Source organism: Aquarana catesbeiana, linkage group LG05, assembly GCF_042186555.1.
Source record: "Aquarana catesbeiana isolate 2022-GZ linkage group LG05, ASM4218655v1, whole genome shotgun sequence".
NCBI classification, from domain to species: domain Eukaryota; kingdom Metazoa; phylum Chordata; class Amphibia; order Anura; family Ranidae; genus Aquarana; species Aquarana catesbeiana.
Window position 1 is genome coordinate 631,111,898 of NC_133328.1, and position 27,563 is coordinate 631,139,460.

Here is a 27,563-nt window from a genome sequence, read left to right on the forward strand (position 1 = left end):
CTTCTTTCAAGATGTACTCACAGCTTTTAAAGAAAGCAATATTATTTCTTTAATGTCTATGCACCCCTAAGGAAGAATTATTACGAAATGCGTTGGTTGTTTATCATCTTCATTTATGTTCAGGCGATTCCAACTTGAGTATATTGCAAAGAATTCTATTCAACCATTTTAATATGTATTGTTAACTTTTTATATTGTGTATTAATAAAGATTTGTTAACTTTTTAATTAATTAGACATACTCTCTATTCACTTAAAATGACTCAGTACCTTTTGAGGCTTTTTTTTTGGATTCATGTAATTTAGGAATGTTGGTACTCAATTAGCTTCTATCTTTATTTTGAAAGAGGAACTGTGATGTAAAGGGAGGGACTGTAACATGGCGGGGAACTGTGATGTGAAGGGGGGGGGGGGGGGGGGGCTGTGATATAAAAGGCGGGGGACTCTGATGTGGAGGGAATTTTGACATAAAGAGGGAGAAACTGTGTTGTGAAGGGGAACTTTGATATTAAGGTGGACTGAGGACACTAATGTAAATGGGGGCCGTGATGTGCAGAGGGGACTGAGGACACTGGTGTAAAGGGGTACAGTAATGTGCAGAGGGGATTGAGGACACTGGTGTAATGGGGGGCCGTGATGTGCAGAGGGGACTGAGGACACTGGTGTAAAGGGGGGGCCATGATGTGCAGAGGGGACTGAGGACACTGGTGTAAAGGGGGGGACTGTGATATGCAGAGGGAACTGAGGACACTGATGTTAAGGGGGGACCGTGATTTGCAGAGGGGACTGAGGACACTGGTGTAAAGGGGGGACTATGATGTGCAGGGGGGACTGAGGACACTGATGTAAAGGGGGGACTGTGATGTGCAGAGGGGATTGAGGGCACTGGTGTAAAGGGGGGGACTGTGAAGTGCAGGGGGGACTGGGGACAAGGGTGTAAAGGGGGGACTGTGATGTGCAGGGGGGACTGAGGACACTGATGTAAAGGGGGGACTGTGGACACTGATGTAAAGGGGGTGAATCGTGATGTGCAGAGGGAACTGAGGACACTGGTGTAAAGGGGGGACTGTAATGTGCAGGGGGGACTGAGGACAAGGGTGTAAAGGGGGGACTGTGATGTGCAGGGGGGACTGAGGACACTGGTGTAAATGGGGGACTGTGATGTGCAGGGGGTACTGAGGACAAGGGTGTAAAGGGGGGACTGTGATGTGCAGGGGGGACTGAGGACACTGATTTAAGAAGGGGACTGTGATATAAATGTGGGGGACAAAGGACACTGATGTTAAGGGGGGACCGTGATTTGCAGGGGGGACTGAGGACACTGATATAAAGGGGGGACTGTGATGTGCAGAGGGGATTGAGGACACTGGTGTAAAGGGGGGGAATGTGATGTGCAGGGGGGACTGAGGACAAGGGTGTAAAGGGGGGACTGTGATGTACAGGGGGGACTGAGGACACTAATGTAAAGGGGGATTGTGATGTGCAAGGGAGACTGAGGACACTGATGTAGAGGGGGGGAACTGTGATCTGCAGAGAGGACTGAGGACACTGGTGTAAAGGGGGGAACCGTGATGTGCAGAGGGGACTGAGGACACTGGTGTAAAGGGGGGGAACCGTGATGTGCAGAGGGGACTGAGGACACTGGTGTAAAGGGGGGAACCGTGATGTGCAGAGAGGACTGAGGACACTGGTGTAAAGGGGGGGAACCGTGATGTGCAGAGGGGACTGAGGACACTGGTGTAAAGGGGGGGAACCGTGATGTGCAGAGGGGACTGAGGACACTGGTGTAAAGGGGGGAACCGTGATGTGCAGAGGGGACTGAGGACACTGGTGTAAAGGGGGGGAACCGTGATGTGCAGAGGGGACTGAGGACACTGGTGTAAAGGGGAACTGTGATGTGCAGGGGGGACTGAGGACAAGGGTGTAAAGGGGGGAGCTATGATGTAAAGATCTTAGTCAACAGACAAACATGCAATTCGGACCTCTGCGTGAAGAAATTTTTACTGACAGGACATTCATTCATGAGGTCTACAGAATAATACCTGGGCACAGGAAAGATAAATAATATATGAACTCGAAGGAGGCAGCAAATGACCCCAGTGGTACCCACCTGCTGCTGCTTCTGACAATCCTGCAAGGCATTCTCATCCTCAGGAATCACCCCATATCTCAGCGTCCGCTCAGACTCACCCAGACCCTCCAGGAAGGTGCTCACCAGCGAATGGAACTCCTCCGCCTGCAGACAACAATAACAAACAGTTTCTCAGCCAGAGGTACGACTTGTCCCAGGGCTCTACTGGATGGCTCTGGGCAATGCCAGGTAAAGGTTATTGAGCAGCCAGGGCGAAGATGCCAAACTGTGCCCTCCTTCGCCTCCATATAACAACACTGCCCCTCTTGCCCCTTCCCCCTTGTCCCGGCCTTGTGAAATGAAAGTCCAAGATTAAAGGAGAACGTTTAGCAAAACTTTTTTTTATTTTGGATAGAGTAAAGGAGGGTTATAACCCCTGTTGGTTTATTTTTTTGCCATCTGCGCCCTATTGGGGAGATTTACCTTCACTTCCTGTCCCATAGCCAAACAGGAAGTGAGAAGAAATCCCTGCAAATTAAGGGGACCCCCCCAGGCCACCATAACTAGTGTCCCCATAGGAAGATCTCCCCTCTATTACTTTTCTGGGGACACCCCAAAATTTGGGATCTTCTTTTACTTTCACTTTAAATGATAACGGTATACAGGACAAATAGAGCGGGTGAAATTCCCAAACGGGGGCAAACACAGCAATAAAAACTGACAGGTGTTCTAATTCTTCTCCACTCTATTCAAAACTAAAGAAAAAGTTTTGCCTTTAGTTATACTTGAAATGGTACGTGTTAAAAAAAAAAAAAGAATAATTTTTTAAAATCTCTTTTACATATTTCTATTTATATATTTAGAGGAAATAATAATAACAACAACAACAATAATAATGCATTCTGACCTCTTCTAAAACACTTTACATGGACTGACCTATGGAAAGGTTCATGACATCAACGAAACGAAAGAAAAGGTTTCAAAATACAAATATAATATAAATACAATATCAATTTAAAAAAATATAAAAAATTATAATGACAGATCTCCATCCCATCTGAAGATGATGGTTAAGTTCCATAGGCTGAAATGTATGCAATGATGTCAGTACTAGAGATAAAGGAAGCACAGATATCAAAATAAAGGAAAACGACTAATTATCCAACAACATCTAATAAGGATCTATTAGCCTGTTGTATTTTTCTACCATCGCTGCCCCCTGGTGGTCTCTCTCCTTATAACACCCTCACATCACTTGTCCACTACAGGAGTGATTCCGGAGACCTTGCACAGCTGGATATTTCTGTACGATTGTATTTTGAGCTCCTGTGTTGTGCATTTACTATCATGCCTAAATCGCAAATCTAAATTATCAGCAATTGCAAAATGAGAATGTTATCAAACACCGAGTAAGCATAATATTGCCATAATAACCCCAAGGGTCCCAAATCCTTGCTGCACCTGCAGCGATTGGGCAGTTTCTGATTTCCTGGGTGGCAACATGAAGACTTTTTGGTAGTTAGACCAATCAGACCGACCCACTGAAATGATATAAGTATGGTGTGCCCTTGCCATAGCAAAAAAAAAGTTTTCAATCTGAGGAAGAACTCAATAAAATAAAAATAACAATAAATATGAGGCAAACATGGACATTAAAAAAAAAAAAGGTATAAAGATTTGCAAAAGTGAGATAAAACTATAGATATAAATATATCTATATAAAGTATACAATTGTAATTGGTAAGAGAGATAAAAAGTGTAACATGGCACAAAAATCTCCCCTGGATTCCGGTGAAGAACGGTGAAATAAAAATGTTCTATCACCACCCAGCAGATCTTCTATACCCAACTACTTTGAGAAGGGATGGGGTTCTTGAACAGTTTCGTACACACACACACACACACACACACACATACACACAACATTCATAGCAAACAAAAGGGCCACTGATAGTCCTTATGTTAGGACATTGCCCTGGACACACACTGACCTGCTGTAGAGAGGCCTCCAGCCTGGCTTGCTTGGTGACGGACAGCTGACACACCACGTCCCAGCGATGGCCCAGCTCCTCCATCTGCCTCTGCAGCCAATGAGAGTCGGTGCCCCCACCTCCCCGGCTCAGGTCTCGGACTGAGTGTTTCAGGGTCTTCATGGAGCTGGCTCTCTTCCCTAGTTCTTTCTGGAAGGCCTGGAAGATGCAGGAGAGAACACTGCTGAATGATCAGAGGATGGAAGAGGCCCAAGAGGGTGCCAGATGTGTCCACCAAACCACCAAGTTCATAAACCATCTCTCTGGTAGGCATGCTTTTACAACCAATCAACCAATTATTAGCCAGCTCTGCTAACCATTTTACACATTGATTCTCAAATATTATCCCGTTCTTCCTTCCTTTAATATTTCATTCATTGGACTGAATAGATGGCAGCTTCCTCTTACCAGGGATTCCACCAGCACACAGTGTACAGCCCAGATCTGTGTGATCAGCCCTGACTAGTTGCTCACAACACATGATAAATCTCAGCCCGGACCCAGACTGGTGGGTCTCAATCCCCTCTTGTGGGATTTAAAATGGAAAACTGTATCAAATAGTTGCCAGAATTTCTCTTTACTGGCGCCAATCCATGGCAACATACTTGTGGTAGGTGGCACTACTATTATATGTATGCTCCCATGTTGGCGCCAGTAAAACAGAAAAATTGTATCAAAAACTTACCGTAATTTTCCTTTCCTGGCACCAATCCATGCCAGCCTACATGTAATAGATGGTGCTACTACCATATGTACTGCATGCTGCCCTGTTGGGACCAGGAAAATGAAAATTGTATCAAATGCTTACCATCAATTTATTTTCCTGGCGCCAGTTCATGGAGGCATAGTTGTGGTAGTAACTCCAACTACCAGATGTATGCTGCCATGCTGGTGCCAGAAAGCCAGAAAATGGTATCAAATACTTGCCGTAATTTCTCTTTGCTGGTGATCAGGTGACAGCATACTTGTGGTAGTAACTCCATCCACCATATGTATGCTGCCATTGATTGGCACCAGGAAAGAGAAATTGCAGTAAGTAAGGCCCTCACTGAGCTACAACCTACTGGTGAGCCACTAGATGCTCAATCTCCACCCTCCATTGCCCAGACACCATCACAGAGGAATGCCCAGCCCTCCAAATCACAGTGGCCCTAAAACCCCAGATCCAGAGAATCCAGTGTCATAGGGCACACCACAAACAGGCCCAAACAATACACTGGACACGCCACTGCAACATGGTACACCCCAGTGCTTTCAGTGTTCAATGGAGAGGGTAGTGGAGGGAATCCATGCTGCAGAGTGGAGCGGGTCCCATCTGATGGAGGCACCCATTGGTTGTGAACAAGCAAGCTATCGCTTGTGAAAGGCATCAACTGCTTTTCCTGTGTTTGTCTGACAAACTTTTGACAATAAAGATAACATCAAGCAAATTTTGGAGTCTCGGTGTGCGACCACTTCTTTGTCTTATTGATGGAGGCACCCTAATGGACTGGCAGCAGTTGTGGCCCTGGAGAGAGGTAGGTTGGCCCAATTGATGTGCGACTCAGGACTTCTTTGTCCTAAGCCACTTCCTCTTTACAGAAGGTAGAATCTGCTCTTAAGAGAGGCAAAGGCCCAATCGCTCCACTAGGAACAGGTTCATTTGCCAACAGCCAGTACTATTTAATGAGTGGCAGAAAGTGCAGTTTTGTGAACCTTCCGGTCATGGGTACTCGTACCCCAGGTTGGGAACCCTTGCAGTAGACCATATAAGATGTGTATAGCTACATTGTTATACAGTGGAACAATTTGTGGCTGAAACACTCCATGCCTGAGCATGAAGCACCAACATTTGGACATACAGTACTTTTTTTTATATATTCTTCTGTTTAGGAGATTGAAGATAAGATGCCCTGACACGAGAGTGGAAGTCTTTTGAAATGTCTACACAAGCTTTGATTATGGATTTGTTAGGGAATTGCATTTCTGTCCATAGACATAAACTAAAGTCATTTTTATCCAGGCCCCTCTAGTACAAGCTCACCTTGTGTTTGTCCAGCAGGTCGCTGACCAGATCTCTGTCCCCTCCTAGCGGTATCTCCTCCGAGAGCTGTGGCTCCGCTCGGTACAGCCAATCCATCAGAGCCTGGAGAGCATCGGTGAACTTTCCGGAAAACAGCAATGACTCCTCCAGCTTCTGTTGCCTAGGAAGGTGAACAATGGGGGCATAGAGGTAAATGTCACACTGCAAGGAAAACCTGACATTCCTGGGTAAAGCTATTCAGACTATCACCCAAAAAAACCTCATCCAAGTATGACTAGAAAACCATCATATCATACACATCGGTACAAACGGCAACTGCCCCAACCTATAACTGGCCTTAACAGCAAGGAGCGCATGGAAGACTGACGCATGTCAAACAACAACAAAGAAAAAATCCCAGCTAAACTTACCAGCCAATCTGCAGCAAACCGAATTGTCCTGTCTAACAGTTCACATTAAAAACAGGGGTTTGGTTTGCCCACATTTGCAAATATGTGCATAAGCTACAGAGGCCGCGACAAGGCACCCCAGTATTATATTTGCGCCATTGTGCTTTTTGCTGGGTGTCTGGTGCGCCCCTGTGCCTTTAAGGAGGGGTGGGCTCCCTCTAGGCAAACCCGCCCTCAATCCATCCATTATTATATACAGTGCCTTAAAAAAGTATTCATACCCCTTGAAATTTTGCACATTTTGGTATGTTACAACCAAAAATGTAAATGTATTTTACTGGGATTTTATGTGATAGACCAACACAAAGTGGCACATAATTGTGAAGTGGAAGGAAAATTATAAATGGTTTTCAACATATTTTACAAATAAATATGTGAAAAGTGTGGGGGGGCATTTGTATTCAGCCCCCTTTACGCTGATACTCCTAACTAAAATCTAGTGGAACCAATTGCCTTCAGAAGCCACCTAATTAGTAAATAGAGTGCACCTGTGTGTAATTTAATCTCAGTATAAGTACAGTACAGCTTTTCTGTGAAGCCCTCAGAGGTTTGTTAAAGAACCTTAGTGGTCAAACAGCATCATGAAGGCCAAGAAACACACCAGACAGGTCAGCGATAAAGTTGTGGAGAAGTATAAAGCAGGTTTAGGTTATAAAAAAAGTCCCAAGCTTTGAACATCTCACAGACCTCTGTTCAATCCATCATCCGAACATGGAAAGAGTATGGCACAACTGCAAACCTACCAAGACATGGCTGTCCACCTAAACTGACAGGCCGGGCAAGGAACCTACCAAGACATGGCCGTCCACCTAAACTGACAGGCCGGGCAAGGAGAACATTCATCAGAGAAGCAGCCAAGAGGTCCATGGTAACTCTGGAGGAGCTGCAGAGATCCACAGCTCAGGTGGGAGAATCTGTCCACAGGACAACTATTAGTCGTGTTCTCCACAAATCTGACCTTTATGGAAGAGTGACAAGAAGAAAGACATTGGTGAAAGAAAGCCATAAGAAGTCCTGTTTGCAGTTTGTGAGAAGCCATGTGGAGGACACAGCAAACATGTGGAAGAAGGTGCTCTGGTCATATGAGACAAAAATTGAACTTTTTGGCCTAAAAGCAAAATGCTACAGTATGTGTGGTGGAAAACTAACACTTCACATCACCCTGAACACACCACCCCCACTGTGAAACATGATAGTGGCACCATCATGTTGTAGGGAATTTTTTCTTCAGTAGGGACAGGGAAACCGGTGCAAGTTGTTGGGAAGATGGATGGAGCCAAATACAGGGCAATCTTAGAAGAAAACCTGTTAGAATCTGCAAAAGACTTGAGACCGGGGCGGAGGTTCACCTTCCTGCAGGACAACGACCCTAAACATACAGCCAGAGCTACAATGGAATGGTTTAGATCAAAGCATATTTATGTGTTAGAATGGCCCAGTCACAGCCCAGACCTAAATCCAATTGAGAATCTGTGGCAAGACATGATAATTGCTGTTCATAGACGTTTTCCCATCCAATCTGACAACACTTGAGATATTTTGCAAAAAAGAATGGGCAAAAATGTCCCTCTCTAGGGTCTAAAAGACTTGCAGCTGTAATTGAAGAGAAAGGTGGTTCTACAAAGTATTGACTTTATCATTTTCCTTCCACTTCACAATTATGAGCCACTTTGTGTTGGTCTATCACATAAAATCCCAATAAAATGCATTTACATTTTTGGTTGTAACATGACAAATTGTGGAACATTGCAAGGGGTATGAATTACCTGGTGATCCTGTAAATGTTGATGGGATGTTGATGGGAACCAGGGCCTCTTGCACCGTCGTCTGACAGTTCTTAAATAACTAAGGGGAGGAGTCACTCGGTGACGTCACCGGGTGGCCCGCCCCCTTGTGATGTCATCGGCCAGGAGATAGCTGAGGTGGGGCCACCTGGTGACGTCACCGGGTGACTCTTCCCCTCAGCTATTTAAGAACTGCTAGGCAGTCAGTGGGAGCCTTCGTCAGGGGCCAGAAGTTTTCTTTTTTTTCTTTTTTTTTTGGGGGGGTCCAGTGGTGCGGTGGGCATCATGATTGACATTGGATCTACTTTGAGGGACATTTTTTTTTAAATATTTCCTTTTTTTTTTTTAAGAAGTTGTCAAACACTGTGTGTTTTTTTCTTTCTTTTTGACACCTTTTATGGTGAATGAGTAGGTGTACAATATACCCCATACTCATTCACATAGGGGGGGCCCGGAATCTGGGAGCCACCCAGGGTTGTGGGGAAGAGGCCCTTGTCCCAATCAACATGGGGACAAGGTGCCTTGGGGGGGGACCCCACGCCATTATTTTTTTCTTAATTTTTAATTGCCGGCATGTTTTCTTTACATTCAGCTGTCAGCAGGGAACCCGCTGACAGCTGATGAATCATCTGTTGTTAAGGACGCAGCGGTCGGCTTCCTGGCCCGCTCCTTAGCAACCAGCTCAATGCGATAAATTACCGCATGAAAATATGCGGTAATTACTGCATTATTGAAACTTTACCGCAGTAGTTATTTACCACACGGTTCTTAGTGAATTGAACATTTTCACAGTTGTCTCAGCATGCGTTATTTTACTGCATTTTTTTTAGCATTATTTAACTCTTATGCTGCGTACACACGGTCGGAATTTCCGACAACAAATGTTTGACGGGAGCTTGTTGTCGGAAATTCCGACCGTGTGTAGACTCCATTGGACATTTTCCGTCGGAATTTCCGACAAACAAAATTTGAGAGCTGGATCTGAAATTTTCCAACAACAAAATCCGTTGTTGTAAATTCCGATCATGTGTACACAATTCCAACGCACAAAGTTCCACGCATGCTTGGAATCAAGCAGAAGAGCCGCACTGGCTGTTGAACTTCATTTTTCTCGGCTCGTTGTACGTGTTGTACGTCACCGCGTTCTTGGCGATCGGAATTTCCAACAAGATTTGTGTGACCGTGTGTATGCAAGACAAGTTTGAGCCAACATCCGTCGGGAAAAAAAGCATGGATTCTGTTGTCGGAATGTGCGATCGTCTGTACGCGGCATTAGTGGATTGATCCCTTAGTCTCCCTAGGGTTAGCACTATGTAATAAGGGCAGTGAAAATCCATCGAAAATCAGAACATCTTGTGCCCGAAATATTTAGCGCAGTACTACGAAAGAACTGCGCCACCCTCTGGATGACTGAGTTATATCATGTCATATGTACTTACCTCTCAGTGGACCTGTTGCAGACATGCTCCCAGCGTTCTCTCAGCTCTCCCAGAGACTCATCCATCTTCTGTCCGTCCTCCGGCAGTCGGATCTTCTCTCGGAGGGCCCGGCCGCTGCGCAGAGTCGCCTCATACACGGGACGCTTGGCCCGGAAGACTTTCTGAAAGTCCTGCAGAGAAACAATGTGACAAAATCAGGAAACATGGATGGATATCTTCGGAGGGCTTTGTGAGCTCCGAGGGTCGCCCTACCTTGTGCTGGCCCAGCTGCTGCTTGATGTGCTCCTGGCTGACGCTGGTGTCAATCTGCTGGGAGTCCAAACTCTGATCGGCTTCCTGCAGCCACTCCAGAAGCATCCGCCGGGATTCGCTGTACTGCGGAGGGGGGCAAAACACTCCATTCAGAACCACACCATGCAGGGCGCTGTAACCTCCATGGGGGTGCCATCATTCAATGGTATTCAACCTAATTCATTTCTCCAGCACTCCAATGGTGATTTTAGGTGCATATTGACTATAACCCAAAACCATTATCAGTACTGGTAGTGATGGAATTTATTAAAGCGGGGTTTCACCCAAATTTTGAACAATATCTGTATGTATTCTCTTCCTTGCCTAGATGCTGACATGCCGTTTAAAAAAATTTAAATCGCCGTAATTACCTTTTATTTTTCCATTCTTCTTTGCACTTCCTGGTTCTCCTCCCGTGGGAGTAGGCGTGTTTCTAGCCTCTCCCAGACTCCTGGGAGCTAGTCCCAGGCTTCCCAGGATGCCACTGAGCATGTGCGGGAATGAGCGATGAATGCTGGGAGCACAGCATTCACCACATCCAGGAAATAAATGCTTGTGGGCTTCAAATGCCCACAATGAAGATGGAAACCACCTGCAGTGAATAATATAAGTTATTCTTTCTGACGAAATCTGACACAGGTGGACATATTACACACAATATGTGAGTATGTAATGCTGAGAAGAAAAGTTTGTGAATGAACTCAAAAAAAAAAAAATGATAGATAGGTGGACCCCCGCTTTAACTATGAAAGAACACCAGAGGGTGCCAATCTGAGTGTAGTATAAAAGCTCAATTCTTTAACCATTTTCTTTTTTAATTTTTAATTTTTATTTGAATTAATTTTTTTTTACACTGAACTTTTCATTTTTTTTTAAATCAACTTTATTACTATTATAAGGGAAGAACAACATCCCATGTAATAGCGTGGGCCATGACAGGTCCTGTTTATGGAGAGATCTGGGGTCTATTAGACCTTGTCTTGCCACAATATGGCCATAAGTACTAGAAACTCTGCAGGAAAGAAGTGGATCCCAGTCCAGGAATGTGTAGCTTCAGCACCCGCCAGGTTATGCAAGGACATCGGCAACCAGGAAGCATGGAGAGGCAGTGAAATGCAGAGCAGAGCCAATCAAAAGTGACGTGGGGCTACGCGTTTAAGAGCCACCCATCTCTTTTTGTCAAGCCTAGATGGACACTATCGGATGGGATATTTAAATCCTGAGCAACTACAAGGCCCAGCTACACTATGAACTCTCAGAGAGGTAAAACAGCAGCATAGTACTGATGTGCCACAACATAAGGCTCATGAGAGAGATGTGTCAGGGCTGGCCTCAGCCCTTCCGTCTCAGAGCTCTGTGCTCAGCTGTCGGTTAATTGCCAGTACTCTTCATTCCACAGTGACTGACCCGGCCTTCATTTCCTGCCCTGCTGGTTATTTAAACTTCCTGGATCAGCAAAGAGTATCTGGATATGTTGACCAAGGCGAAGACGCAGGAAGCCTTCGCCTTGGTCAACATATCCGGATCCTCTTTGCTACGTTTTCCTGTTAAAGACTTTTGCCTGGTTGACTTCCCTTCTGGTTCCTGATCCTGTTTACTGCCTCTACTACGCTGATCTCTGGATTCCTGTTTCACTGGCTTGTTCTGACTACCCGCTCTGGTTACTGAACCCTGGCTATGTTTTAACTACATTTGCTCTGTTTGTACCATTTTACCATTTCACTAAAAAGTGTGATTTTTACTGCACTTCTGTCCCGGTCTGATTCATGGTTCCTGACAACATGTGATTAGACCAAAAAATAAAAAATAAAAATTTAAATGAAGATGAAAAAGAAGGTGCATAATAAATGTCAATATTGTTGCAAACACATACATAATACAAAACTTATGTACGTAGGCGAAGAGAAAAAGGAATGAAACATCACAACCAATAACCCAGGATGGAAAAGGTTTTACGCTAAGCATTGGCCTATTCTCTGGCAGGGCCCTCATCTTAGATCATTCATTAATATCATTGCATTGCGCCTTTATGCTACACTCAGATTAGCGCCATCTGGTGTTCTTTCATATTTAAAGAGAATACTTCAGTGTCCAAGGAACAGCAGCGAGTGTTCAACTCTGCCTTTATCTACCTTTTCAACACAGAGGAACTCTTGAAATAACTTTCTGGTCTCAGGGAAATCCTGCTAAAAATGACTATATCTACAACTCATGATACATTAGTGTGATGGTCATTGGGAAGACTGATCTCTACACTGGTGGTCAATGGGTAGAATGCCACTAACATTAGTGATCAGTGGGAAGAATGCTCCTTACACTTGTGGCCATTGGGAAGAATCCCCCCTTACAGATAGCTAAGAAGATGAATGGTGTCAGGGCCGGTGCAACCACTAGGCAAACAAGGCAGCCGCCTAGGGCGCCCGGACGCTGGTTTCCCTACTCTCCGTCTCCCACCAGTCTCCACGCTATGTAGGTTTTCGGTGCGGTGGTGACTGTATGCAGGGGAAGCCTCTGTCTGCAGTATGTAACTAACTAAGGCGGCAGCTGCCCCATCCGTAAGTAGTGTCAGAGGTGCAGCGCAGCCCTGGAGAACTGTGTCCCGACAGAACTGAAGCACAAATCCCCTGTGTGCCGCCTCTATGGTCAGTGTAGGTGGCCAGGTAGGTAGGTGTAGGTGGCCAAGGAGGTCGGTCTAGGTGGCCAAGGAGGTCGGTCTAGGTGGCCAAGGTGGTTGGTCTAGGTGGCCTAGTAGGTCGATCTAGGTGGCCTAGTAGGTCAATTTAGGTGGCCAGGCAGGTCAGTGTAGGTGGCCAGCATAGGTGTGCGCAGCCTATTGCATTAAGGTGTGCGACCCAAATGTATTAAAACATGGACAGTGTTAGTAGAGCAGTGGATGGTGTCAGTAGAGCAGTGGACTTGTCAGTAGAGCAGTGGATGGTGTCAGTAGTTTTTTATTTTTACTTCCTTTATTAATTTATTATTTTTTACAATTTTTTAGGAGCCCTGTTGGGGGCTTTGGTGAAATATCAGCAGGGGGAATCTGTGCCGCACTGGGTGATTAGGGTGTGCCCAGGCACACCCGGCACACCCCCTGCGCATGCCTATGGTGGCCAGGTAGGTTGGCATAGGTGGCCAAGTAGGTCGTGTACGTGGCCAAGTAGGTCAGTGTAGGTGGCCAGGTAGGTCAGTGTAGGTGGCCAGCTAGGTCGGTGTACGTGGCCAAGTAGGTAGGTGTAGGTGGCCAAGTAGGTCGGTGTAGGTGGCCCAGGTAGGTTAATGTAGGCTGCCAAGTAGGTCAGTGTAGGTGGCCAGGTAGGTCAGTGTAGGGTTTAGGTAGGTTACACAGGCAGGGCAAAGGGGGTGGAGTCGGGGCGGGGCCAAGAGTGCGGCAAAATGAGAATTTGCCTAGGGTGTCAAAAATCCTTGCACCAGCCCTGAATGGTGTCAGTGTGAACGTCTCTGAGAGGCAGAAATTGCTTATTGCTCAAGGAACACCTAGAAACCTCTGAGGGAACCCTAGTTGAGAAGCCCTGGTTTAACCCTTTACGCACTCAAATGGCCCGTCCTCCCCTTCGCTATATACTGTAGTTAACATCATTTTACATATGCGCCATTTGTGCGGCTTCACATTTTTTGTAATGGAATTCATTAACATATGAAATAGCTTCCTCTCGCACTTCCTGAAACAGACATCAGGGGGTGCTGTACACAAATGGGAACCCTGGAGACTTGCTCAGGAGAAGAGGATCACTATTCAGGACAACACCAGCCAATGAGGACAGTTTTATCTCATCCAGAAGGAGATACATCAACATACAATGGCACACAACATGCTGCCTATTGGTAGAGAACTCGGTTTCACAATTCTGTAGAGGACTTTCTGTGGCTTACGGGTTAAAGTAAAGTCCAAAAATGATACAACCTGACATTGGGGTGTCAGTTACCCTCATTGGAAGTATTCTTTAAACTTTCTAACTCAGTTTCATGTATGTGGTCACCATAGCTTCCAACTGTCCCGGATTTCGAGGAACTGTCCCTGATTTGGAACAAAGTCCCTCTGTCCCTCTTTCCTCCTCATTTGTCCCTCATTTTGGTCTGATCTATATAGTTGTACATAAAATGCACTATTTACTTTCCAAAAAGTGTTTCCCAGCACTAAACCTTTCATCTGATTTCTAAATTGCTGCATCTGTAAATGTCAAAAGCCAATATACAGCAATAGTAGTGTCCTATGCCTACATACCATTGCTAATGGGTGTCCCTCGTTCCCATCTAAAAAATTTGGGCGTTATGGGCCACCCTTTGTCTTGCTGCCCAGGCATTATAAGATTTATAGAGGGCCTCGTGAAAAAAGACCGAAAATTTTGAAGAAAAAAAAGTTTTTCTTAGTTTCTGTCAGTAAATTTTGTAAATGAGTAATTTTTCTCCTTCACTGATGAGGCTGCACAGATGGGCACTGATCGGTGGCACTAAAATGATGCACTGATAGGTGGCACTGATGGGCACTTATAGGTGGCACTGATGGGCACTAATAGGTGGCACTGGTGGGCAATAATAGGTGGCACTGATTAGCAATTAAATGGCGGCGCTGATGGGCACTGATCGTGGCACTAATATGACGCACTGACGGGCACTGATAGGTGGCACTGATGGGCACTAATAGGCGGCACTGGTGGGCAATAATAGATGGCACTGATGGGCAATGAGAGGCGGCGCTGATGGGCACTGATAGGTGGCACCGATAGGCGGCAGGGATAGGCAGCACCGATTGGCACTGCTGGAGCTGCACTGCTGATCAGTTCCCTGATTATCTCTACAGACTCCCCTGTGAGGAGATGCTGCTGATCGGATCCCCTCGCCTCACATGCTGTCAGTGTAAACTGATGAGAGCCGATAAACGGCACTTCTGTATTAAAATGTAATTGGCTGTGATTGGATACCACCGATCACATGGGTAAAGAGCCGCGTCATTGGCTAGGGACACGGTGCGACCGCGAACGCTGCTCTGTAAACCCCCCCCCCCACGGGCGCACAAGAGCAGTGACACTGAGGCGATGTCATATGATGTTGCCCCAGAATGAGAGGAGAACCCGCCCGCCATATAGTAAAATAGGGAGGTAGTTAAAATTGCGCACGTGCAGCGGAAACAAATGGCGTAAATTTTACTATCCATAGGCGACACATTAAAAGCCTTTACAGGTTACCACTTTATATCTCCAGAGTAGGTCTGCTGCTAGAATTACTGGGCATGATCTGACATTCGCAGTGATACCTCACACATATGTGGGATGATCGTTGTTTGCGTGCGTACGGGACCAAAGCATGTGTTCGCCTTTGCGTGCAAGCATGGGAGGACGGGGGTACATTACATTTTTTAAAAAATTATAATTCATTTGTTTTGTTTTTTTTTTTATTTTTACACTGTTGCTTTATTTATTTATTTATTTTTTGATCACTTATATTATATAGTTGTGCTCATAAGTTTACATACCCTGGCAGAAATTGTGATTTCGTGGCCATTTTTCAGAGAATATGAATGATAACACAAAAACTTTTCTTTCACTCATGGTTAGTGTTTGGCTGAAGCCATTTATTATCAATCAACTGTGTTTACTCTTTTTAAATCATAATGGCAACAGAAACTACCCAAATGACCCTGATCAAAAGTTTACAGACCCTGGTGATTTTGGCCTGATAACATGCACACAAGTTGACACAAAGGGCTTTGAATGGCTATTAAAGGTAACCATCCTCACCTGTGATCTGTTTGCTTGTAATTAGTGTGTTTATAAAAGGTCAATGAGTTTCTGGACTCCTGACAGACCCTTGCATCCTTTATCCAGTGATGCACTGACGTTTCTGGAATTTGAATCATGGGGAAAGCAAAAGAATTGTCAAAAGGATCTGAGAGAAAAGGTAGTTTAACTGTATAAAACAGGAAAGGGATATAAAAAGATATCCAAGGAATTGAGAATGCCAATCACTAGTGTTCAAACTCTAAACAAGAAGAGGAGAATGAGGGGTTCTGTTGAAACCAAACCACGGTCAGGTAGACCAACTAAAATTTCAGCCACAACTGCCAGGAAAATAGTTTGGGATGCAAAGAAAAACCCACAAACAACTTCAGCTGAAATACAGGACTCTCTGAAAACATGTGGTGTGGCTGTTTCAAGATGCACAATAAGGAGGCACTTGAAGAAAGATGGGCTGCATGGTCGAGTCGCCAGAAGAAAGCCATTACTACGCAAATGCCACAAAGTATCCCACTTACAATACGCCAAACAGCACAGAGACAAGCCTCAAACCTTCTGGCACAAAGTCATTTGGAGTGATGAGACCAAAATTAAGGCTTTTTGGCCACAACCATAAATGCTTCATTTGGAGAGTCAACAAGGCCTATGATGAAAGGTACACCATTCCAACTGTGAAACACGGTGCTGGATCGCTGAGGTTTTGGGGATGTGTGAGCTACAAAGGCACAGGAAATTTGGTCAAATTGATGGCAAGATGAATGCAGTATGTTATCAAAAAATACTGGAGGAACATTTGCATTCATCAGCCAGGAAGCTGCGCATGGGACATACTTGGACATTCCAACATGACAATGATCCAAAACACAAGGCCAAGTCGACCAGTCATTGGCTACAGCAGAATAAAGTGAAGGTTCTGGAGTGGCCATCTCAGTCTCCTGACCTCAATATCATTGAGCCACTCTGGAGAGATCTCAGCCCAAGAATTTACAGGAACTGGAGGCTTTTTGCCAAGATGAATGGGCAGTTTTACCATCTGAGAACATAAAGAGTCTCATCCACAAATACCACAAAAGACTTCAATCTGTCATTTATGTTAAAGGGGGCAATACATAGTATTAAAAACTGGGGTATGTAAACTTTTGATCAGGTTCATTTGGGTAGTTTCTGTTGTGATTATGATTTAAAAAGATTAAACACAGTTGATTGATAATAAATGGCTTCTGCCAAACACTAACCATGAGTGAAAGATTTTTTTTTTTTTGTGTTATCATTCATATTCTCTGAAAAATGGCCAAAAAAATCATAAATTCTGCCAGGGTATGTAAACTTATGAGCTAAACTTTATATTCTTTTTTTTCTATTCTATGTTTTTTTCTATTCTATTCTTTTCTGCCAAGACTAAAAAACATCTTTGCAAGGTTTCCTATGGGCCCTGGGATGGCACAACCTAACTCTCAGAGAGATTGGATGGCTCATTTTTGCGTTATGTAAATAGAAACCGATTTTTTTTATGTTCTGTGTAGAAGTAATCTGGTATCATGGGACTTAGTGTGAAGTCTGTGATGAAGGCGGAAGGTGGACTCACTTGCTTGGCTTGTCTTCGGGACTCCTCCAAACTGCGACCCCTCTCCGCTGCCCTCTCTTGCACCTTCCCCAGTCGCTCCCGGGCGCCCTGCACCAAGGACTGGGTCATGTCCCCTTCCTGTTTCCGACTCACATCTTTGAGACGGGAGCAGACGGACTCCAGGCTGGACAGCTTGTCCTCGTTCAGCTGAATCTCCTGCACCAGACCCTGAGAAAGAAACATCACACATTCTATTGGGTGGCAACAAATGCAGCACCAGGCCTCTCTAGGGACCCAGCAAGGGGTAATTTACCAACATGGGTTGTCATTGTGATTTTTCTGGCTTCAGTACTTTCTAACCCATTACAAGTATCTCATGATGACCCATATTAAAGGAACTTGGAGTGCCAGTCAAAGCACTGAAAAGCATCACCTCGCAGTCCAGAGCACAAAACTGCATTCAAACAAACTCATCCGGGCTTTTCGGAACACGGAAGGTGGAAACGCCGCACACCGAAGCCCAGCCACTGTACAGAAAGGTGAAGATACAGCTTTAGTCTAAGCTCCTCCTAATTATGCTCCTCTGACATGTTTCGCCCAATCCATGGGGCTTAATCAGGGAAATATCTCTGATTAAGCCCCATGGGTGGGGTGAAACATGTTAGAGTGTAGTCAAGAATAGCTTAGGCTGAAGCTGTATCATCACCTTTCTGTATAATGGATGGGCTTCCAAGTGTGCGGCATTTCCACCTTTTGTCTTCTAAGTACAGTAGCTTATGAGTTCTGGAATCTCTTGATAAATACTTGTAGCGAGTTGGTGACCGAAGTACGTATTGATGCTGGAGGATCCACATGACAGCCAGTTGGCATTTTGAAAAGAAGATTGAAATGCCAGCCCACACACCTTGTGTTCTTGAATCTGATTAGTGACGGTCTCTAAGATGACGCTGGGTGGTCCAGCCGTGTTGAGTCGCCCCTCTGCTTGTCCGATCCACTGCGACACTTCCTGCATGGTGCTGTGGAACTCCGTTATCATTGCCAGCCCATCCGACAAGCACGCCTGGTACAAAGCACAGAGTCAGGAGCGAGAGACAGTGAGCACACAACCCCGCTACGGAGCCGTATACAATTACCGCTCACTCACCTTTCTGTCCTGCACCTTGGTGTATGCGCTCTCCCACTTTTGTTCCAGTATCCGTAGCTGGTGCTCAGCACTGGAGCCTCGAGGTTGAGGGCTGGAGGCCAGCAGACGCTGGAGACGGTCCCGCACGCTGTTATATGTGTGCTGCTTGGACTCCATCTCTTTACACAGATCCTGGGCAATCAGGGGTGTAATATATCCAATGTAAGTGTGCAGGAAGAAGAATGGTAATGTGCAGAAAGACGAGAGTGATGGGCAGGGTGTAAGGGGCAGAAAGGTGATGAAAAATAGAGTTCAGGAGGCAGAGGGAATAGAGCAGGGTGCAGGAGACTGAGGGACTACAGAAGGGTGCAGGAGGCTGAGGGACTACAGCAGGGTGCAGGAGACTGAGGGACTCTAGTAGGGTGCAGGAGGCTGAGGGAATAGAGCAGGGTGCAGGAGACTGAAAGACTACAGCAGGGTGCAGGAGACTGATGGACTACAGCAGGGGGCAGAAGACTGAGGGAATAGAGCAGGGTGCAGGAGGCTGAGGGACTACAGCAGGGTGCAGGAGACTGAGGGACTACAGCAGGGTGCAGGAGACTGAGGGACTACAGCAGGGTGCAGGAGGCTGAGGGACTACAGCAGGGTGCAGGAGGCTGAGGGAACAGAGCAGGGTGCAGGAAGCTGAGGGACTACAGAAGGGTGCAGGAGGAAGAGAACATTTAGCAGAGTACATGATGCAGAGTGCAGGAGAAAGAGGAAATACAGCAGAATGCAGGAAGCAAAAAAAAATATATACTGCAGAGTGCAGGAGGGAGAGGAGCTACAGCACAGTGCAGGAGGCAGAAGAAATTCAACAGAGAACAGGATGTAGAGGAAATATGACTGGGTGCATAACAAGAGGAAATACAGCAAAGTACAGGAGTGCAGGAAGGAGAGAAAATACAGCAAAGTGCAGTGGGCAAAGAAAATACAGCAGAGTGCAGGAGGCAGAGGTGATACAGCAAAGTACAGGGTGCAGATAAGATATGGCAGGAGGCAGAGCAAATACAATAGAAGGTGGAAGAAATACAGCATACTGCAGGGGGCAGGTTAAAGAAGGAAGAGGGAATGCAGCAGTGTGCAGGGGCAAACAGAGATAGAATAGAGTGCAGGAGGCAGAGGAAATACAGCAGGGTGTAGGAGAAAGAGAGAACACAGCATAGTGCAGGAGGCAGAGGATATATGGCAGAGTACAGGATGCAGAGGAAATATGACTGAGTGCAGGAGGAAGAGGAAATACAGCAGAATGCAGGAAGTAAAGAAAATACTGCAGAGTGCAGGAGGAAGAGGAAATACAGCAGAATGCAGGAAGTAAAGAAAATACTGCAGAGTGCAGGAGGAAGAGGAAATACAGCAGAATGCAGGAAGTAAAGAAAATACTGCAGAGTGCAGGAGGGAGAGGAGATACAGCACAGTGCAGGAGGCAGAAGAAATTCAACAGAGAACAGGATGTAGAGGAAATATGACTGAGTGCATAGGAAGAGGAAATACAGCAGAGTGCAGGAGGCAGAGGAGATACAGCAAAGTGCAGGAGGGAGAGGAGATAAAGCAAAGTGCAGTAAGCAAAGAAACTACAGCAGAGTGCAGGAGAAAGAGAGAACACAGCATAGTGCAGGATGCAGAGGAAATATGACTGAGTTCAGGAGGAAGAGGAAATACAGCAGAATGCAGGAAGTAATGAAAATACTGCAGCGTGCAGGAGGGAGAGGAGATACAGCAAAGTGCCTTAGGCAAAGAAAATACAGCAAAGTGCAGGAGGCAGAGGTTATACAGCAAACTACAAGATGCAGATAAAATATTGCAGGAGGCACTGCAAATACAATAGAAGGTAGAGGATATACAGCATACTGCAGGAGGCAGTGTGAAGAAGGAAGAGGGAATGCAGCAGTGTGCAGGGGCAGATAGAATAGAGTGCAGGTGGCAGAGGAAATACAGCAAGGTGTAGAGAAAGAGAGAACACAGCATAGTGCAGGAGGCAGAGGGGATTTGGCAGAGTGCTAAAGGCAGAAGAAATACAGCAGAATGCAGGAGGCAGGGGGAATGCAGCAGAATTCAGAAAGCATAGGAAATACAATTCAGTGCAGGAGGATATGGAATACAGTGGGGTGCAGGAAACAATGGAAATACAGCAGAATGCAGGAGGCAGGGGGAATGCAGCAGAGTACAGAAAGCATAAGAAATACAATTCAGTGCAGGAGGATATGGAATACAGTGGGGTGCAGGAAACAGAAGAAATACAGCAGGTTGCAGGAGACTGAAGGTATACAATATAGTGGCGGAGCCAAAGCAAATACAGTAAAGTGGCGAAGACAGAGAAAATACAGAATAGTGCAGAAGGAAATAGAGTATCATGATGGAGGAGAGAAGAAAGGAAACTTAGAATAGAGAAGTATAAAATGTAGCATGCTGTAGAAGAGGTCCACTCACCAGGTGTTTGGTCAGAGCATCTCGGGTGGATTCTGGATGCCCCCACACAGGTTTGCAGAAGGACAGACGGGCCTCCACCTCTTCCAGCCACTGCAGTAGATCGGTGACCTCCAGAGCGACGTCCTGCACCTTTGAGAAGGGGAACACGGGTCACCAAATGAGCTAAATCTTTATCAGAGCCATAAGCGCATAAATGATATAGTAGCAAGGAAACTCCATAATATATATTTAATAAAAATGTATGTACAAGAAGCAACCTTTGCAACCTTTGCTCTGATGATGAATGCTGTTGCAAGGCTCTTCACTTTTAGCAAAACACTGCATCCATACTTAGTGCTCCCATATTGTATGTGACTGGATTAAGCAAACCAGAACTAAGTGATCTTTCCCCAGCAAAAACCTAAATAAAGAGATGGTCAGACGGGGCAAATATTAAAAAGAGACAGATTTAGTACCTGGGGATCAGGCCAAGTGAGGTCACAGAGCAGAACGGGACATAGAGTACCAGAAGGGTGAGATAGAAATGGGGTCAGTAGCCAAGCCAGGGAGCATCAGAAACCAAAAATGAAGTAGAACCAACATCGGGTTACACAATGGTTTACACTCTTGGAGTAACAGGGTATAGCACATAAGTTTGCTGAATGCCTTTCCAATCCATAGTCAATTGCTCACAGTGCCACCGCCATGATGGTAGACACAGGGTACGCTGTAATGTCTTAAAGATGAGTTTGAATGTGGCATTCATGGGAGGCAGAATCAGCCATGGAGGTGTGTACTATTGACTGATGTCCAAGTGGTCACTGGGACTGTGTAGACCAGCCTATCTCAACCATTTTACCCCAGAGTTAGTTGGTTTTTGGTGGTGGCCAGAATGCCATTCTTAGAGATCATTGGTGTCATACTGCTGGCTCTGCCAAGTGGTGTTGGCCCTGGATCTATACAGACACTATCAGATGAAAGGTCAATCAGTTCATAGAACCCCTAGCAATGCCTGGAGTTACCTTAGGGTTCCATGAAAGTCTGGTTAAGAATGGCTGGTGTAGACCCTGGTGGAGTGACTGTCAGGATGGGTTCCAGCTGGGCCAAAGCTGATTCATCAAAGGACCTAACATGCTTTCTACTTTCAATATACCGAGTATGTACAGAAGTCTTTCTCAACCTTTTCAACACAAAGGAACCCTTGAAACAACTTTCTGGTCCCAGAGAACCGGTGCTAAAATTAGTATACAGTATCTACAACTCATGATACATTAGTGTGATGGTCAGTGGGAAGAATGCTTCCTACACTTCTAGTCATTGGGAACAATTACCCCTTACAGACAGCTCAAAAGATCAATAGTGTCAGTGGGAACTTATCTGGGAGGTAGAAATTGCTTGTTGCTGAAGGAACCCTTGGCAACCTCTGGAGGAACCCTAGGATCCCATGGATCCCTGGTTGAGAAACCCTGATGTACAGTATAGGTATTAGAAATGCCTACAGTCCACGAAAACACCCTGCTGAAATTATTATGAACCCAAGTGGGAAGATTAGGTGTGAAGGGTAGAACTTTAGGGACACAGTCCACTTGCCTGTTTATTTAACAAAAAGGGTTCCCTACAACAGGATTCCCACACAGGGGTCTTAGCATCATCCAGCATTCTAAATAAAAATATAATCTCCCTGCTATGAAGCGACCCAACTTGGGCTACACCGGCTCTCAAGTCTATTAGAATGCGGTCTCACAGGCCAGAAAACAACAGTGTCTACAGGCTGCTCCCGCAGCAACTGGACCCCCAGGCATTTTCCTGGTAAGCACAGACAGACATGCACCCCTTGTGTATCCATGCACCTGATGCTCCCTGGCAGCACAATAGTCTTTTTTAAATGTGGACCCAGGGTTGGTGGCTCCATCCCACCCAAAACTCTAATAAGTCTCTGGGCTCAAGGACTCAACCCAGGATTTACTACTCCTAGAGAATATTGCAAAGCCAGTTTTGTTTGCACAGATCAAACCTCACTGAGCCCTTTAACCTGCATAGATGGGAACACAAACAGACCAAAATTTCCCAGCACACTTACCAGCTAGCTTGCAAACAAACAAACAAATTGTCCCTAACGTTAAAAAAGAGGTTTTAGTTGCACGCATATGCAAAAATGTAGAAGCTGCAATGCCTACATCAAGGCTCCTCTCTATACTGCGGTCCTGACTCTATCATTTTTGAAAGTCTCCCAAGTTGGAGCACATATAGCAGTCAAAAATGATATACACACGCTGGTAAGTGTGCTGAGAAAATTTGGTCTGTTTGTATTTCCATCTATGGAGGTTTTTTTTTTTTTTTTTAAATTTATTTTTATTCAAATTTTCCTTATAAGACACAAAGACATAAAGACATATACAAATTGGTTGTCTAGCTTGTACAGGTAATGTCGCAAGTACATCAGGTAAAAAAAAAAAAAAAAAAAAAAATGAAAAAAAAAGAAAAAGAGAGGAATACATCCATGCAATACAATTTTAACATATAAGTGAAAAGGGGATTTTTGGAATTTTTGGGCCGCCCCCCCACTGCCCATAAAGGCCTATACCTATTAACTAGGAATTACATTTAATCGTCGATTCTTGGTATCGTAACTGAAGCTAGTCCAACATTAGTAAGCAATGTTCATTTCCTCCAGCCACCCACTCCAAACCTTATTAAATTTCAATTGGCAGCCTCTATTAAGATAGGTATCTTTATATAGTGGAAGATTATCGTTAACCAAACGTTTCCACTGGACATTTGTGGGGGGATAGGGCTTCTTCCATTGAAATGTTATGGTTTTCCTAGCGTAAAATAGAAGCAAACCAATCATCGTGCGTTTAGCTACAGCAGGAACTAATTTTTTTATAAGGCCCAACATACAAATCTCCATAGACAGTGGTAGATTAGTGGATGCAATTTTATTGATTAGGCCTAGTACCTCCCCCCAGAATTGTTGTATCTTTGGACAATGCCAAAAGATATGGGAAAAATCTCCGGGGGTGTAGCTACATCTCCAACACTTAGGGGAGTGGGCAGGATTTATCAAATGAAGTCTGTGGGGAGTGAAATACGCCCGGTGGACTATTTTAAATTGGACTAACTTGTCACGTATAGAGACTAGCGAACTAAAAGGGAAGTCCCAAACACCATCCCAATCTTCGCCACTCAAAGCTGGAATGTCACGCTGCCAACGGGACAAAAGGCCGTCCAACGGAGGCAAGGACTCATAGATTAAATGCTGATATATGTGAGATATAGGTTTTTTTGTACAACCGGATCTAAGAGTAGTCTCCAGTTTAGGCTGTATTAATATACAGGACGAACGTGGGAATTGGGCTTCGAAAGCATGCGAAAGTTGAAGATAACGGAACTGATAGTGCTGCGGAAGATTATACTGGAAGGAAAGCTGACAAAAAGAAAGCAGTGAGGTGCAAGACACCACTTGTGAGATTAATTTTATACCATATCTAGTCCATATCTGGGGGTCAATAGATTTGTAAAAATGTGGTAAATTGGGGTTTAGCCATAGGGGTGTATTAGGGGAAATTCCCATCTGGTTGTGTTTTTCAATAGCCAGGCCCATTTTCCAGGCCCGTAAAGTAGTAAGCATAGACGGAGTTAATAAGTGTGGGGCACATGGGCCTCTGTAAATTAGGTATTGAAGAGATTCCCAGGAGCCTGCCACGGTGGCCTCCAAAGCGGAGGCCACATTGGTTTTATCAGGATTTAGCCACCAGACCACTGTCACCAGCTGTGTCGCCAAAAAGTACTTATAGCAATCCGGAAAGGCCATACCACCCTGCGATAGTGGCCTCATTAATGTAGTTAACTTATATCTCGGTGGTAAGGAGCCCCAGAGAAACTCTGAAAAGCGTTGGTTTAGTTTAGTAAAGAAGGATTTAGGAATCCACTGCGGGGAATGGCGGAATAAATATATGAATTTGGGGATGACCTTCATTTTAAGCAAGTTGACCCTTCCCCATACCGATAGGGGGAGATTATTCCATGCCTTGAGTTTAGCTTTCATATCCCCCACTACCGGATCCAAGTTTAATTTATGAAAATCTGAGGCTTGTGCAGAGACACAAACCCCAAGATATTTAAAGGAGTCAACCCACTTTAATGGGCTATCTGGAGAGGATGTCAATTTGGCTGCTTGATCTATTGGAAATAGAGTAGATTTTGGCCAGTTTACCCGGAGGCCCGTTACCATGGAGAAAGTGTTGAGGAGTGACAGAGCACCCTGAAGTGATGGACCCGCGTCCCCCAAAAATAAAACCATGTCGTCAGCATACAGGGCTACCCTCTCCTCCAGCATGCCTATCCTAAGCCCCTTAATATGAGGCGATGTACGGAGAGCCTCTGCAACTGGCTCTATAGCTAGAGCAAATAGAGCCGGAGAAAGAAAGAAAGAGGGCAGCCCTGTCTAGTTCCCCGAAACAGTTGAAATGGAGTTGAGAGTCTGGAGCCCAAACGAATCGATGAGATGGGACACCTATAGATCACCTGCAACCATGATATAAACCGTAGTGGAAAACCCATTCGACGTAGAGTCTCCCACAAAAAGGGCCACTCCACAGTGTCGAATGCCTTTTCTATATCTAGTAGGGCAATAGCTCTGGTACCGGAGTTATTGTGTTGGGCATGAATATTGGTAAAGAGTCTCCTAAGATTAACGTCGGTTGACCTTTTAGGCATAAATCCTGTTTGATCAGAGTCAATAACCGAAGGTAATAATGGATATAGACGGGTAGCCAGCAGTTTGGTTAAGATTTTCAGGTCATTATTCAATAGGGCTATTGGCCTATATGAGGCACATAGCTCTGGGTCCTTAAGGTCCTTATGGATCAAAGTAAGATAGGCCTGGTGCATTGAAAGGGGCAGATCACCCTTGGATAGGCAGAGGGTGTATAATTGGGCCAGGATGGGTGCCAAAAATGCTGCATGTGCCCTATAAAATTCTATAGGAAGACCATCCGGCCCTGGCGCCTTGCCCAAAGGGAAGGACCGTATAATTTTTAAAACCTCTAAGGCCGAAATAGGGCGTACCATCTATGGAGGTTGAGGGGTTAAGGGAAGTTTGTTGTGTGCAAACAAAACTGGCTTTGCAATTTTTTTCTAGGAGTAGTAAATCCGGGGTTGGGTCCTTGAGCCCAGAGACTTTGTAGAGTATTGGGTGCGATGGAGCCACCAACCCTGGGTCCACAACTAAAAACTATTTTTAACGTGAAGGGTCAGTTTTTTTTTTTTTTTTTGCAGGCTGGTTGGTAGGTGTGCTGGTAAATTTTTGTCTGTTTGTGTTGTGCATTGCCCTTCCATGTGCACCTTACTGCAAAGGATAGTTATAGATTGGATGGTCGCCATCTTTTTGTATAACTTGTTTGGATAGATGGGAACCTTGGATGACATCAGACTCTTCTGACGCCACACTGCCACACAGGATATTTTATTGACAGCAGCTTACTAAAAGTACAAAGACAGACAGGATCACTAAATAAAAGAAAAGAAAACGAATGCAGCCTCCACGTCTACAGACTGGTAAGCTGCAATGTATTACATTTATGTTCTTGGGTTTAGATACACTTTTTGGGGTCACCTATACTATTCTTGAAGAAGACAGACTGGTGGGCGTTTTTAACTCATCCTTTAATACGCTCCTATTATAAAAAGATCATAATGCAGCGAATCATGAGGATTTAGTTTGCATGTAATCTTTGTGTTTTTTTTTTTTTTTTCTTGGTCTTTTGGCCGGCTTATCTATTACCCTGCTGAGGTCATTCTCCAGCTCCAGCTGTCGTCTCTCCGTCTCGCTCCGAACAAACTCCCACCGCTGGGTCAGTTCGCTCAGCTTGGCCTGAAGGGCCTCCGCCCCGTCCCCGAGAGAGGTCAGCAAGATCGCCCGCCCGGCTTCATCCACCGACTCCACTGTGCGGGTGTGAGACAGGACATCATTCCGCAGGACCTGCAGGGGGCGACATACAAGAAATGCACTGTAATCCTGATATTTGCAGAAAAACAGGGGAGCGGGGGTGGGGGAGGGGGGGCTAGTTATTAAAGGTTGATTTTTTTTTTTTTTTAAATGAAGTACTTATAATTTTTCACCCTTTTGGAATTTAGAAAGCAGCTTTCAGAGGTTTCTTTGCTCACAACCTTCCCTTCAGTCATGCACAGTTGTACCGGTTCCTCTCCTGGACTGAAGTGGCTTACTCACAATGTGCATTAGAAGCTTCAGCTAGTCAGATAGACCCCGCCATATTTCCGGGCTAGAGGACGCCCAGCATCATCTAGCGCTTTCCTCCCTAGCCTGTAAGACTGTAACTGGCCCACCCCTTTCATTCATCAGATTTCAGATCTTTCACTCATGGATGTTCAGCGTCAAATGTGGGCGTTTCCTGGGTCGATCTGCATGCAAACTCCTCTAAACTCCTTGTATCAGGACCGAGGTCTGCTGAGAGGAGTAGCAGGAAAAGGCAATGTGATGTTTTCAGAAAGCTATGCACAGTACCCTGCCAGCCCCTCCCACCAGCTATGGTCTGTCTGCATTGCATAGAAAAGCACAGAGACCCAG

The 27,563-nt window shown here is 45.3% G+C and overlaps 1 protein-coding gene across 5 annotated transcripts in view; it reads right to left on the reverse strand.

Moving 5' to 3' along the window:
• The window catches only part of LOC141145556 (microtubule-actin cross-linking factor 1, isoforms 6/7-like), a 166,680-nt gene that overhangs the window by 46,460 nt on the left and 92,657 nt on the right, over positions 1 to 27,563 (reverse strand). For all 5 annotated transcript variants that reach the window (XM_073632345.1, XM_073632344.1, XM_073632342.1 and 2 more), the window contains exons 20-29: positions 26,760 to 26,957; positions 20,996 to 21,124; positions 18,548 to 18,718; positions 18,308 to 18,463; positions 17,425 to 17,631; positions 10,048 to 10,170; positions 9,796 to 9,965; positions 6,124 to 6,283; positions 4,062 to 4,259; positions 2,110 to 2,235 (exon numbers count right to left, since the gene is read on the reverse strand). In XM_073632345.1, coding sequence (XP_073488446.1) covers positions 2,110 to 2,235; positions 4,062 to 4,259; positions 6,124 to 6,283; positions 9,796 to 9,965; positions 10,048 to 10,170; positions 17,425 to 17,631; positions 18,308 to 18,463; positions 18,548 to 18,718; positions 20,996 to 21,124; positions 26,760 to 26,957 — 1,638 coding nt within the window. The remainder of the gene's footprint in view (positions 1 to 2,109; positions 2,236 to 4,061; positions 4,260 to 6,123; positions 6,284 to 9,795; positions 9,966 to 10,047; positions 10,171 to 17,424; positions 17,632 to 18,307; positions 18,464 to 18,547; positions 18,719 to 20,995; positions 21,125 to 26,759; positions 26,958 to 27,563) is intronic.